Source organism: Pezoporus flaviventris, unplaced genomic scaffold (assembly GCF_033815535.1).
Source record: "Pezoporus flaviventris isolate CSIRO_AGI_PZ_B2104156 unplaced genomic scaffold, CSIRO_AGI_Pfla_v1 ptg000025l, whole genome shotgun sequence".
Taxonomy (NCBI): Eukaryota; Metazoa; Chordata; class Aves; order Psittaciformes; family Psittacidae; genus Pezoporus; species Pezoporus flaviventris.
The window spans coordinates 14,591,327-14,605,417 of NW_026892573.1; the positions used below are offsets into that span (position 1 = coordinate 14,591,327).

Sequence of the window (14,091 nt, forward strand, 5' to 3'; positions counted from 1 at the left end):
TTTGTTTGGCTATAGTGTCTAAACCACTCTTGAAAATAAGTTCATACCCTGCTAGGTGTTGCCAGTTACATGGTAGTACACAAAAAAATAAGATTCAAACAGGTTCCGCACAGCACTCCCCTTCACGCAACGTTCTATCTGTCCAGATGCTTCAGCCAATGTGTTTAGAGATACCTTCGCATGGAGTTCCAGGCACAGGCTTCACAGGCTTCCCGCCATAACTTCATTCTGCTTTATGGGAGTGTCCACTGTCTCCTTCTTCCCTGTATCTCACTGCTGGGGTCTTCTCAGTCTTCATTCAGGCTCCCACAGTTCTTCTCTCCCTGGCACTAGCATATGAAGAGCAATGAGGTGTTTCTTCAGATCTTCAGGTTTGCCCTCCCTAGTCTTCAGCTCCGACATCCTTGGAGCCGTTGTCATCTGTTGAGAAGGAAGACATCTGTTGGAGAAGGAAGAAGGTATGTCTTGCCAAACTGCTGTGGTCTTTAAAGGACCATGACTGAAGGCAGCTGCAATGTAGGAGGTGTGAAGAGGGTGGGGAGGAACTGGTGTGGCATGGCTGCTGAGCTTGTGATGGGGGCTGCATCATCTCACACTCAGCACGTACTCAGCACTGCGTAGGTCAAAGACAGGGACATACAGTTCCCTTAGCTCCTTCCACAGGGAGCCCTTGCTCCTAGAGGGTCTGAGCTGTCAGGATGCCCAGTGTCCCAGTTCTAGTTGGTCTGTCCTCACTGGCTGACTGTTTTCCCAGCTGCTGTCCTCTCCACTGGAGGAGGTGATTTCTTATGAGTCACCCTCTTCTGGAAAGAAACCTCTGGGTTGTTCCCCCCATGGTGTGAGCAGATGAGGGGGAAGGTATCCGTAACTGTTTTATTTTCAAGGTCTCAGCTGGGGGCAGGAAGATTGGAAAATGCAGGCTTAAATTCTTAGCTTAGGGTGTCACTTGTGAACAGGAGTCAGACAGAAGCATTCAGGAAACATTCTCACAGACTTTAAACTTGAAAGTTAAACAGTTCTGAAGTTAAAAACAACACAAACTTCTCATTTTTTTTTCTTGCACAGGATGGTCTGGTGGGACACAGGAGACCTGAGTTCTATTTCTGGCTCTTGTCACCAGCTTCCTATGACCTTGGACTAGCTGCCTAACCTTTCTATGTGCCTCCATTTCCTTCTCTATAAAGTGGGGGTGATCACATTTACCTGCTTCATGCGGACACTTTTGCAACTTATGTCATAGTGTAAAGATATAGGAAGGGCCATACTGGGTCAAACCAAAGATCTGACTCACCCAACAGCCCTTCTCTGGCTACACAGGAGAGAAGCAGAAACATGGGGCTTGAGTTTTGCTGTCATGGGCTCTCTTCTGGTCTTTCACAAAATAAAATATATATGGAAAACATGACGTAAGTGCATAGGGAGAAGAAATATATTTCTAGTATAGCCCTGGGTGTCTCAAGGTCATTGAAGACCAGCAGAAGCACTGTCAGGCCAGAGTCCTGGAGCATCTTTAGCCCGTGCTGCCCCTTTCTGGCTTCCCTGCTCTGAGCGCCCCATGCTGCTGGCAGGGGACCAGAGCTGGTCCGGGTTAGGCCCTGCACAGGGCAGGCTCCCCATCCCCAGTGAAGTCGGGAAGAGGAGCCTCAGTCCCCGGGGCACGGACAGCGCTTTGGGTTGCTCCGAGCATCCCGCCTGGCAACGGCGGAAAGGCTGCGCGGCACCGGCGTAACCTGGGCCCCGGCCTAGGAGACGGCGGCCGGGCGCGGCGCTGCCGGGGTCTTCTTGCGGAGCGGGAGAGAAGCTCTGCGGGACGGCGATCCCCGGCGCTCAGCCTTCGGTCCGGGAACCGCAACCCCTTTGAGCTCCTTCCCCGGAGGTGCCCAGCGACGGGCAGGCGGCGAGCCCCGCTCCCCGCCCCAGCAGCGCCGTGTCCCCGGTGACTGGAAACCTCCCAGCGCCGGGCTCCGGCGGCCGGGGAAGGCACAGCCGGGGGCGGCAGGGCCGGGAGACCCGCGGGAGAGCAGCCCCGTGCCCGTCGGCGGGCGGGGGACGCGTCCGGGGAGGGCGTGCTCCAGGCGGAGGATGTGGGCCGGGGGGGCGGAAGGGTGCTCGGTGAGGGGTGGAGAAGTTATAAATCAGCGGGGCCGGGGCTGGCTGCTAACTGATGCTCGCGGGAGGTGAAGCTGGCAGGGCGGCTCGTAGTGGACACTCCCTTTCCGCGGGCGGGGAGGGCTCAGGGGCTGCTGGATGTGGATCCGCACCTCGCTGCGCCGTTATCTCCGCTACCGCAGGAGGAGCCTGGGACTGAGGAGAGCCCGCAGGAGCCCGGCCGGAGCTTCTGCCTCTGCCTCGCCGCCGTGGGCAGGGGAAGAACCCTGCGCTCCCGCGGGCAGGACCATGCCTCGCCAGCTGCTCTCAGGGACCGTGCTGCTGGGAGCAGCCCTCCTGCTCGCAGGTAAGGGTCCGCTGGGACCCGCTGCCCCATCCAGTCCCCGCTCAGCGCAGAGCTCTCCGCGACGTGCCCCAGCATCGTGCCTCCTGGGCGGCGCCTCCCGCCTAGCCCCGCCGAACCCTGCTTGGCTGGAGCTGGAGGCACCTGCTTGCCCTCCGCCCCTCTCTCTTGGGCAGAGCAGGGGGAATCGATCCCCGCTTTTCAGAGGGTCGCCAAGCACCGCATCTCAAGTGGCTCTTAGCCTTCGGATCCCTGGCGGTGTGCCCCGGGGGTACCAGCGGTGAGGGGTCGCAGTGCATCCCTTGCCCCAGGCAAGGCAGTGATGCCGGCGGCAGGCTTTTCTGGGCACAGGGATCAACCAATCTGGGAAATGTCCGAACCGGTGCATCACGGAAAGGGAGCATGTCTTGGCCGCAGGGCAAGCTTCTTTCCTCCCCACTTTGTTTCCAAGTGTCAGCCTCCCCCGTGAAGCAGAAAAGGTGCCGGTTTCCTTCTCAAAAATCCAGGTCCTACTACCTCCCGCCCGGGCGGGAGAGCGGAGCGTCGGTCGGGGCTGCCTGCGGGGGGTACCCGGCGTGCGTCTCTCTGGAGAGTGGGATGGAGCTGCTCTACGGCGCCTGCATCCCTCAGTGCTGCGTGTGCCGGGACGGATCAGTGCGGATTTACTTTTCTTAACAGAGTCTTGTTTTACTTTGAGCGAGGAGCCGGCTCTGCTGGGCCGGAGCGTCGGCGGGCAGCAGCGCGTCCCAGCGCTGCGTTGGTGGTCACCTGGGAGCTCGGGTGCGTGGGGCCGGGCAAGGGCAGGTCCGCCGTGGACTTACGGCACCGCAGGGCAGCCGACCCATGGGGCTGCCCTACGGAACAGATCGGAGCTGGTCGGCGGCTCCGCAGCCTTCGCCCACTGGGTCTCCCCTTGTGCACCCCGCGGTGCCGGCGCGCAGCATCGCCGGCGGACAGCGACAGCAAGCCCTGTCTCTGGGAGGAAGAGCCCGAGCTGCCCCCGGGCCAGGCGTCGAGGCCAGCGGCGGAGCAGCGCGGTGTTTCTGCTTAGCGGTGCTGTTTCTGCTTAGCGGTACTGCCTCCCGATCCGCCGCGCTCCCCAGCGCTGGCGGCCCGAGGCTCGGCCCGTCTCTCAAGGCTGAGTCCGCGGGAGCGGTCTCTGCGCGGAGCGGTGCTGGAGCAGCCCTAGCGTGGGCTGCCCGTGCTGCCGTCCGGCGGCAGCTACGTCCCGAGGCTGCCGGGCAGCAGAGCTGGCGGAGCCGCTCCGACGAGACGTTTTTCTGCTCGGGAAGTGCTGATTCATCAACTTTGGTGTAGCTACATGGGTATTATTATTATTTTTTTTTTCTCCCTTTCTTTTCCCCAGGAAAGTGCTAATTTCCCCACATTATTTGTCCCTGCCAAGGAGGTTCTTATGCCCAGGATGAAATAGGCACAGGCATGGGACACCCATCCTGGATACAGGAAATGGGGGTTTCAGATCCTTGCGAGGCTTCCTTCACAGCTTGAGCTTGAACTTCGGCGTCCCGCGCCCACATGGGCTCCTGCAGTGAACAGTTCTGCAAGGGGACTGGCTTCCTCTTTCCTGCCGGAAAGGTTTTCCATTGCGCAAATCATGGCAAACCCACTGCCCAGGGAGAAGATGGACCCTGGGAGCTAGGGGCCTTAAGAGTCCCTGGTTCACCTTCCTGTTCCAGGCTCTGTCAGGGATATGGGCACCCTAGACCAGTCCCAGTGGGGAAAACTTAGCTTGTTCAGGGGAAAACCTGGTCCTCTTAGTGCTCGGGGCATTCATCCTTGGGTTGGTTCAGGTGTGGTAGGCATTGCAGAGGTGCTTCTCTGTAGCTTGGCTTAGTGCCTTTACAACCATTTTGCTGGAAAGGCATATCCCCCCATTAAGTGTACAAGAGATTGTGATCCAAATTATGAATTTAGACTTTTTCCAAACTCTTAATATTTTTTTTTTCATTTTCTTTCTTTTTTTTTCATTTGCATGGAAAGTCTCAACGCTATGGATGAAATGATGGGATGTATTGTACCATGCAGCACTCCATGCATTTCTTCCCATTTCACCCTCCTTTCCTGCGTATTTACTTAAAACTATTAGTCGAGCTGTCCAGCACTTCCCATTTCAAGCGTTCTTGATGAAACTGATTCATCACCACTGTATGGCCCACTCTTCTAATTCAGTCTTTGCGGGTGTCTGCTGAGCTTCCATTTCCTGGCAAGTACTAGAGGAGATTCAGAGAAATAGGCAGTGGTTCAGGAGTTACTAGAGAGAGCTTTATAAGGAAGCAACAGAAAGAGGTCTTTTACCTTATACATATTTAATAATTTAAATTTTCCCAAAGCAATATTCAAGCTGCAAGCTGTGACAGTCCCCATTTGAAAAATAAGATTAAGGAAATTGTTTCTTTGACATGTGTGTGTTAGATGCTTCAGCTCTCTTGCATTTCTATGCACATGCGTATTTTGGCTAACATGGGAAAGAGCAATACTTTAGTCTGTGTTTTGTATATATATTTATTTCACAAACTGTATTGCATACATTTATGCCAAAGACTGCATACATAATGGTCAGCATGAAAATGTTGTTGCCATATAAAATTCAATCTCCCAGGTTGCATGGCAATTATTTTAATTGGTAGCATGTGGGAATGTGAAGCACTGGGTTTAAACCCTGAAGAGATCAGATTCTACATCAGATTGAGGGTTATGTGGCTGCATTTCCAGAAACATAAAATGATAATTTGGCTGTGTTTCCAGCTTTCCACACCAAAGCAATACCTCATAATTAGCAACTAGGAGGTAGTTACTCTATTACAGTCTTATCTGTGAACAGTGCAATATGAATCTCAGTTACTCCAGTTGGATCAGGCTCATCAAAATCCCCAGCAAATGACAAACTTTTCAATTTCATGGTCAGATGGAAAAAAAAGAAGGAAGAAATTCCAGGTCAAATCTAATCAACGCTGAGGTTAATTTCTTACAATAACTAACCGGACTTCTCTGAAAGTGCTATTCTGGTAGATGTTCACCCGTTAAGATTTCAATTGGATTTAAGTTCTTACTGAAGCAGCTGTACACATATGCAGCTACAGTGGTCTAACCTGGGATTAGGGCTGGAGATCTTACTAGAGTCCAAAAAAACTGAGTTTCCCACTTCTGGATCTTCATGGAAACTGGGCTCCCTTAAAAATTCCAGTCTGCATTCACATCAGGGAGAAGAGTTAGACCCCGCTGCATAACACGGGCTTTTAAGAAATGTATACATGGAGTTTAAGTATCAAACTTTCTGGCATTGCTAAAGAAAATCACTTTCATCACCTATGTTTTATTAGACAGGTGTTTTGCTCATATGCTGGACACAAAGCTAGATTTCATTCTCTTATAGCTGGTATAAATCTGGAGCAATTCCTTTGGGCAAGGCTAGCATCTTCTAGATTCACAGCTCCTGCTGGAGGAAATCGGGACTTGGGACTATGCCCTAGTTAAAGATCTTCATATGCAGAAGCAAACGCTGCATTTAAAACCCTAAAATTTTGCTGCTGGGAAGATTTGAAGATTTCTTCTTTTTTTTTTTTGTGGTCTTGGCTGGTTGGTTTTTTTTTACATGTGAACAATGACAAACAAGCTGAGCCTATTTTTTATCAGATGCTTCAAATACTGAAACCAGTAGCCCTTCACACTGTGTGGGTGTGTAGCACAAAAGGAAATTGTACAGATTTTCAGGACAGTTGCTGAGTCCTTTCACTTTAATGTGGTTTGGAAACTTCAAGCACAATGTTTATCAGCTTGCTAGTTTTTGTGTCCGACTGAGATTGGGAAAGGAAGAAACTCAGCAGATGAGGGTTAAGGTTCAACATTTCAGAAGTCTCTGTCCTGTGGGGCTTTATCAGCAAAATGGTTCTTTGAATACCCCAAAGTCAGGGATTGGGACTTCCTGCTGCAGCCCCAGAAGGAGAGGAAAGTGAGACTGAGGCTAGAGAAGCTTTACCATGAAGCGTGGGATGCCCCACCACAGTCACCTCTGCTCTTGGAGGCAAATCTCTCCGGTTGGTGTGAGACCTTTCAAGAAGTAAACTGCTACCTCCACAGACACCTTCATTGTTAGTTCTTTCTTCCCCCAGCAGTAGCTTTTTTTCTCTCTATCAGTATTTGTAGGAATGTAGGGAAATGTTTCTGTGCATATTTGAGCAGGGATTCCACCCATGGATAACACCAGGCTCTTCTCTCTCTGCCCTTGTGATGCATCCTTACTACACATATTCCTGCAACTGAGAAACAACCTTTCCCAAGTATTACAGCTGGGAACAGCCTGACTTGGTCACCATGTGGGGACCGCTCACCCTGAAGTTGGTCCCATGATTGTCAGGAAGGTGCCCACACAGTTTTCTCCTATCAAGATGCAGAAGTTCAGTTTCATTCCCCCAAGGTTGGAGGTCAGCATTGCATAAACCCTGCTAGTTAAAAGAAAATTATGTGCTGCAAGCAGCAGATTGAAAAGCAAAAATACAGGCATTAGTGTTCTTTCCAAAGCCAAGCATGGCACAATGTCATGCCCTTTGTGCCCAGCAGAATTAATTCATGCTGGAACTTAGCAAAGCAATAACAGATTGAGAAACACAAGGGTGTGGGGGAAAAGATTTGAAACTATATGTTTTAGAGGTACTTTTCTCTGAAACTTAAGTCTTGAGCCATAGAGATGTATGGAGAAACTTGGACCGGGAGTGTGGATGACTGTTTCTTGTGTATTAAGTTATGTTTGGTATTTGGATTTTTGTGTGGTGTGGTGTTTGGAAATGTGCCAGCCTAAAGATGAAGAGAAGGATGATTTTGCTTGTGATGCATCTGTATTAAAGACCATTATAGATGCTTGTGAAACACCTAAGTGATTTATTCATCATCTTCCCAGACTTCTTTTTGGCTTGTGTTAATAGAGAATCAAAAGGTTCATGTTCCTCATGACCTGATTTTACTATCTTGACTTTTTTTTTCATCAAATCCCACTTGATTTTCATTACCAAAATCAATTTGTCCATGATAGGGTGCATCAACCCGATTCGTTGTTGTGCTGAACCTACAATGTGAAGTCATCCCTGTAACATATTTAGATGGCAGCACTATCCAGTGTGTTGCGGTTGACGCTGAGTTCTGTTTGCGTGACTTTTCTGAATGGTGAGGCCCCTCTTCCAACATCCACTGATACGTGTCACTAAGCCCTGCTAAATGCAATCCCTTCTAAATTTTATTCCATCTTTTGGAGTTATGGCCTTGAAACAATGTGCTCTTTGCTATTAGAGCAGCTGAAGGATGGGGAAGTGGTTAGAAGGAAGCTGTTTCTAGGACTTCAGTGGGTTGAAGATGCTGTGGCAATACGGTGACATTATTTCCGTGCAGTGCCTGGAAGTGGGGGTGGAGTAGGCAGGGCATGGTGGCCCTCACAGAGCTGGAGACCTGTGAGCAGATGTCTCTATTCCTCAGAAGTTCCCTTGGGAAGCCTGTGCTCTGGGAATAGGACCCCCTGCTTAGTGCGTGGGGAGTGGGAAGGGATGACTGTGAGGGCGTTTCATGAGAGGAATTTCACAATTTCACATAGTTCACTTAAGCGTCCTTCCTGTGGGATTCTTCCTTGCCACAGAGTGAAGGAATTTGCCCCTTTTGTTCCGATTGTCATTCCTCTGTGGAAGAACCTCTCATCAGGATCACCATGGACTAGTGTTAAGAGAAGCGTGAGAGTTGCCATTCTGGATCAGACAAGGGCTCTGTTTAGCTCCAAGTCATGTCTCTGCTGGTGTCCAGCATCTGATCTTCAGGGGAGGCTCAAGGAACCTTGCAGGAAGCAGTTATCTGATAAAAATCTCCAGAGAGGAAATTTATTTGTAGAAGGATCTAAAATCCATGATTATTTAGTAGAAACTATGGGATTGAGGGTTGAGGAAACTAAAATTAACATCTGCCAAAATTTAGGTGTTGTATGTGTTTATGGCAAATAGATATAACACAGTGGGATTAAGTTGCATTATACTGTGTAATACAGAGATTTTTCTTCTGATGCGCTGGTAGCGGTTTGGGTGTAAACCCACCTTTTATCGTCTCATGAAGTGCTGTAATGAATGTTTGTCCTGATCTATTCTCTAAATATTAATAATTATACATTTTCCAAAGTAAACTGGGGCATAGGCAAGCTTGCCAGAAACTTCTACATGTATACCTACTGTAGACTTTGTGGTTATGATTATCATTTAACTTCAGAATGGGTTTAGTCTCTTGAGTTGTTGCAAGGGATTCCTCTGCAGATTGTAGGGTGGATGGAAAGTCAATTCCCAACCTTGGCCTTTTATTTTTTTTTTTGTCTTGGAACGCTACAGGACAGTTCAGCCTTAATGATGGAGCATCGGAAATAATAACCGTCAGCTTTCAGCAAAGTGGAAATCCTGAAACTTTGCTTCAAATTTTCTTTTATATAGTTCCTAATTTATCTCTCTGTGCACAGCTTGATGAATAGTGCAGCCCCAGATTAATTTGACAGGCCTGTGTCGCTGGCTGAGCTGGCATGTTACTGTCAGGTAGGCAGTTTGTATGTCTATATGAAACAGTCTTCCAGTTCCATCCTGTTATATTGCTTAATTTTTCCTGCCAGGGAATCTGTAACAAATCTAAGCATGAAGTTGGTAAAGAAATTTAATTTGGTCAAGAAAATGAACCCCCTTATTCTGTGTAGGAATTCTAAATTATTTGTGTGTCTGTTTTAATGCACAGAAATGTTTTGGTTTTATACCATATCAATACATATTTATTGCACTAGTTAGTTAATGGGATAAACTTTTCTCAGAAATATTGAACTGATGATTATGTGCTGGGATCTGTTCATGGCGGAATTAGAGCAGAGGCACAGTGATTGCTGACGTGTCAGTAAGTGATAGAGTAGATCTGATAGCTCATGGACATAATACGGGTAGAGCTACCTACTCTCCTGTAAGCAGCATGAGCTTAACCATGTGTGGAGGTGTGAAGGCATACTCCTGAGTGAATGCCAGTGGCTGATCTCATGGGATTGCTTTTGGATGGGCAGATGATGGAGTCACAACTGCAGTTCTGATACTACTCTTGCTTTTCTCAACTCACACCATCTGTATGCATTTTGCCCCTTGGTGTGGTTTGTCTCAGTGATGATCCCATAAGAGTTCATACTGGAGGTGTTAGACTATACATTTGGCTTCCCATTTTCAGTTCCATATGCTCAATGGGAAATAAAAAAGTTGTTGGTTTTATAAAAATGTTGGCAGGTTTTATTCCCACTCTGTTTTTTTTCTCTTGATATAGCTAATGAAACGAGCAACTTCTCCAGGCTATATAGTGTCAAAGGTGTTCATTTCAGATGGTAAGTTTCTAGAGTTATTAAAGCTGGACGCATAAAAGAGGTAACTAAGGTTATTTTTTTTTCTCACGGTTTTTCTGAATGTTAAATTTTGAAATTTATTTTTAATTGGCATTATGTAAAGTGCCCATGCTCATGCACAAAAGTAATCTGGTGACTTTAGCACAGACGGGACACAACCTTCTGGTGAAGGAAGTGCCTTCAGACAGGTGCTGTGTGGGCACAGGGCACTGAACTGAGTGGTCTTGGCTGTCCAGGTATGATGGGAGGTGGTAATAGTTTTAATTGGTAGTAACTTTAGCCAGATTTATTTCAAATAACCAACCGTGATTTCAGCGTCTTAAATTTCTGAATCTACTTTTTTTTAAATTAACAACCTCTCTCCTGTTCTTTAATAAAATGGCTTTACCACAGGCTCTTCTGTAGGCAACTAGGGCAAATACTGGCAAAACGTTGGACAATTATTGGGGAAATACATATTTGTTCACATCTACAGCTATAGACCATATTGGCATAATGGTGTGTACTGCTCAGAGGTGTTAAGGAAGTACTATCAGAATTGTACCTGCTACGTTTTTACCTCCTGCGTGTTTTGCTTTGCCTCCATAGCACCTAATCTTATATCAGCGTGCATACACATCTAGGGACAGCAAACACATACAGATAGTGGATAAACTCTTATCACTTGCTGTGAGATACAGAACCAAGAGAGTAAGGGCACACTAGCTCAAATAATAGACACATGCATCTTTCTGTATCTTTGGAGGCCTTTCTTGGGGAGTTGCATTTCTGTTTGTCCTGCTGACGGATTTCTAGTTCCAAGGTGCGGAGTCACAGAGTCAAGGCATTTTCAGTCTGCCCAGGACTCTTCTGATCTACTGTGATAAACCTTATGCTGTTCATTATAATGGAGTAGTATATAGCAGAGTATTATGATAGAGTAATATCATTCAGCAGCCCAATGTTCTCATCCGTTAACATATTAATTTTCTTGTCTGGCTGTTTTGTCCTGATGGTGCTTTAAACTCTTAAATTATAGTTGAGATTAATGAGATTTAATGATTTGTTCCAGAAATCACTTGTCATATGTTGCAGAACATCAGACTGGATAATTGGGATGTTTCTTCTGGAACTGAAAGGGACAAACTAATGAATTGATGATTTTTATGCATTGATGTATACTTTATAAGTGGCTTCCAACAACTTTCTTGATTTTGAAAGCAGATGAGAATGTATTTCAGTCACAACAGCAGCATGTGTGAGTAATAGATCCATTGAGGAGTGGTAGAGCTCGAGCTGCTGCTTCTGCCCTGAGCGTGTTCTGTTTGCTGGCCATGGTGCCCTTCTTTGCACAAGCGGACAAAGCTACCTTGCAGTCCAAAGACCCATGTGTCTGTTAAACTTTGCAGGTCTCTATGGCACCACAAAGTTCTGGTTTGACTGAAATGGTGGTTGGAATTTGTTGCTTCAGATCATGAGCTTGCTTATCTAGACAATTGTCAACGTCAGCTGAGACAAAGATGCTCTCTCACAGATAAGCTGTTCTGGTTTCTCTTCTGCAGATTTCAGGTGTGAAACTTGGATTTGTGTCAGAGAAGTGGTGTGAAATTAAATGTATGAAGGACTGTGAGGTCCCCTTTAGAACTGGGACCAAGATGGCATCTGAAAGACTTTGAGAAATGGCTCTGAATCTCAGGGTGGCTCATGATTTAGCACTGTAGGTGTTTTCTGGAGGCTCTTTCTAGGCAAAAGCAATGCTTTTCCCTCTGTGTGCAGGAACCAGGCTGCATTGCCTGCTTTGCCTGTGCCTGAGCACGAGAAACCCAGGTGACACAGGTGAGATGGGGACTATTGCTGCCATGGAGATAGAAGAGTGTCTTCTTCAAGTAGCAGCTCTTCCCAGCCACCAGCAATCACGGAAGTAGAAAGCTTAGAAAGCTTCAATATCCAGCGTGATCCCTTTTCCTTCTGGTCCTGTGGGAGGACCAGGCCAGACTTTCACACTTCAAGCAGGAAAAAAAGAAAATTGTTTTCCAATCACCATGCAAATTTTGAGACAACTCTGCCTAAAACTTCTCCTATCTTATTAATGCAAGTATTGATGCTGAGGAGAATCTCAATGTTCATGAAACTAGGAGGACCTGTTGGTCAACATTCCTCATTATGGTCTGATGTAAATTTTAAATGGCTCTTCAGAGTTGACCACAAGTTTTTTTCTCTTTCTCTTTCCTTTTTTTTTGAAAAAAAAAAATTTTTTTTTGAGTGATTTGTTGTAATGACGTAATTGGAATTACTATGCATAGGTACAACTGTCTGACAAAAAAAAAGGTTATACTCACTTACAGAATGGCCTGAAGTACCTAGAGGAGATGGTAATATGATAGCTCGTCAAGAAGAGCTCTGAAGTAAAGAAAATTACTGATATTCTATTTTTCCTTACAAAATGATTATGTGATTCTATGAAAACAGAGGAAAGCTGTATAGCTCATATGATGCTGGCTGATAGCCATGTTCTGGTTAAGGTGCTGCTACATAGCAGAGTCAGCTCATTTTCACTGAAGACACACTGAAGGTCAACTCACTGGATGCTACTGTGCCCCTAAGAATCTGGTCCGGATTCTGCAATTGCTTATTAGTTGCACCCATAGGTATTCCCATTCCCTTCAATGGGATGACTCCTAAGAAAGTGCTCATGATCAAGAGTAAAGTCCTGGGCTGCATTTGAACTGAATGACCCATGTTTTAAGGAGCACAGAGAGGTGAAGACCCTATTAAGCAATCTCATGCACTCTCCAGTGCAGGAGTGCCTTCTACAAAATACATTTTGGCTGAATGTGTTTGAATCAGGAGGAAATGATATTTGATGGTAAAAAACACAAAGGATTGGTTATGTTTAACAAGCCTTAAAACATGTGTAAATCCAACAGTGACTGAAACAATTACTTCATGATGGATAACTTTATTGCCCACAGATGGCACTTTAAACCCAAAAGGTCAGATTCTTTGTATACACTGAAATTGCAAAGATAAACTGATCATTCTCCTTAACCTCTCATTGTGTGGGTGAAAAAATATTAGTCAACATGTTCAGGATAACTGGAGTGGTTGGAAGACAGTCACTCAGCCTCAAATTATGAAGAAGATGTTAAAAGGCCACCAAACCTGTTAACTTGAAGGAAATTTCTGATAGCTTCTTTTTTTTTTTAACTAACCCATAAAGCCAGCTTTTGGGTTTGCTTTCTTTAGTCAAAGGTAGCAGAAATTCACAGTATATGAAAAGAAATTGGAAAGTAGAAGCTGGATAAATCAGAATGGGGATAATAATCCAGAATGTGCTCCTGCTTTTCTGTTCAGCAGATCTATCCTTTTAAAAGAAATCGAGATGTAGATGAAATGTGCATAGTTACTCATTTGTCTGTAGAACTGAACTTACACATCATATTGGAAAATACATGCATGTTCATTTATCTTTGATTACTAGTAATCAGTGGTTTTGGTTAACAGATCATTTAAATGTTTATTTCATTCAGGAAGAGGATCACCTCCTTTTTTGCAAGGCAGAAAGTAATTGAAGAAAATTTATTCTTGCCTTGCAAATTACAGATTACACCCTCTTAAAATAAAGATTAGTCTTTCCCTTTTTTTAGACAGAATGGCTAACTTTTGCAATCTAAATTAATGTTTGCTCATTAATTAAGCAACCCTGTTGACTGACTTTCATATGTATCTAATAAGACTTCTGAAGCAAATAGAATATGCTCCCAAAAATCACTCCTTTCCCTATGGCAGGAGATTCCTCAGTTATCAGGATTAATTAGTTCTCCTGTTGTCACATGAAAAGAAGTTGCACCCCCCGATGTAGGTCAGTGTGAGGGTAGACTGCTGATGGTCGCTTAGTGACAGGCACAATAAGTGAACATGTCCTGTTGAGCCATGACCCTTCAGAAAAGACTGTGTCAAATAAAATGCCCAGAGAAGGTACCTAGAAAGCATAATCTGCTTCCAAATATTGACAGTAGGAATTTTCCTGCCATTCTCCTTCCTTTCTCTTTTCTGAGAAACATGTAAAACTCTATTGGATTTGTACTCTGCGCCTGTTTTGAGGCATTAAAAAATGTAAGGAAGCTAATGACCCATGAATAGATAGGATGTCAAATAAACCTATTTTTCTTGAAGACTTAGAATCTTGCTGGTAAAAGCATTGTCTCACATACTTGTAAAAGCAACATTATTGGCTTGAAATAAGATTTACTTCAGT

General features: G+C 45.8%; 1 protein-coding gene across 2 annotated transcripts in view; it reads left to right on the forward strand.

Moving 5' to 3' along the window:
• The first annotated feature begins 2,136 nt into the window (after positions 1–2,136).
• FLT1 (fms related receptor tyrosine kinase 1) overlaps positions 2,137–14,091 on the forward strand; it is a 110,377-nt gene continuing 98,422 nt past the window's right edge. Inside the window, exon 1 of one of the 2 annotated variants that reach the window (XM_061457573.1) lies at positions 2,137–2,455. In XM_061457573.1, coding sequence (XP_061313557.1) covers positions 2,248–2,455 — 208 coding nt within the window. In that variant the 5' untranslated portion in view covers positions 2,137–2,247. The remainder of the gene's footprint in view (positions 2,456–14,091) is intronic. The other variant, XR_009744163.1, reaches the window with a different exon arrangement.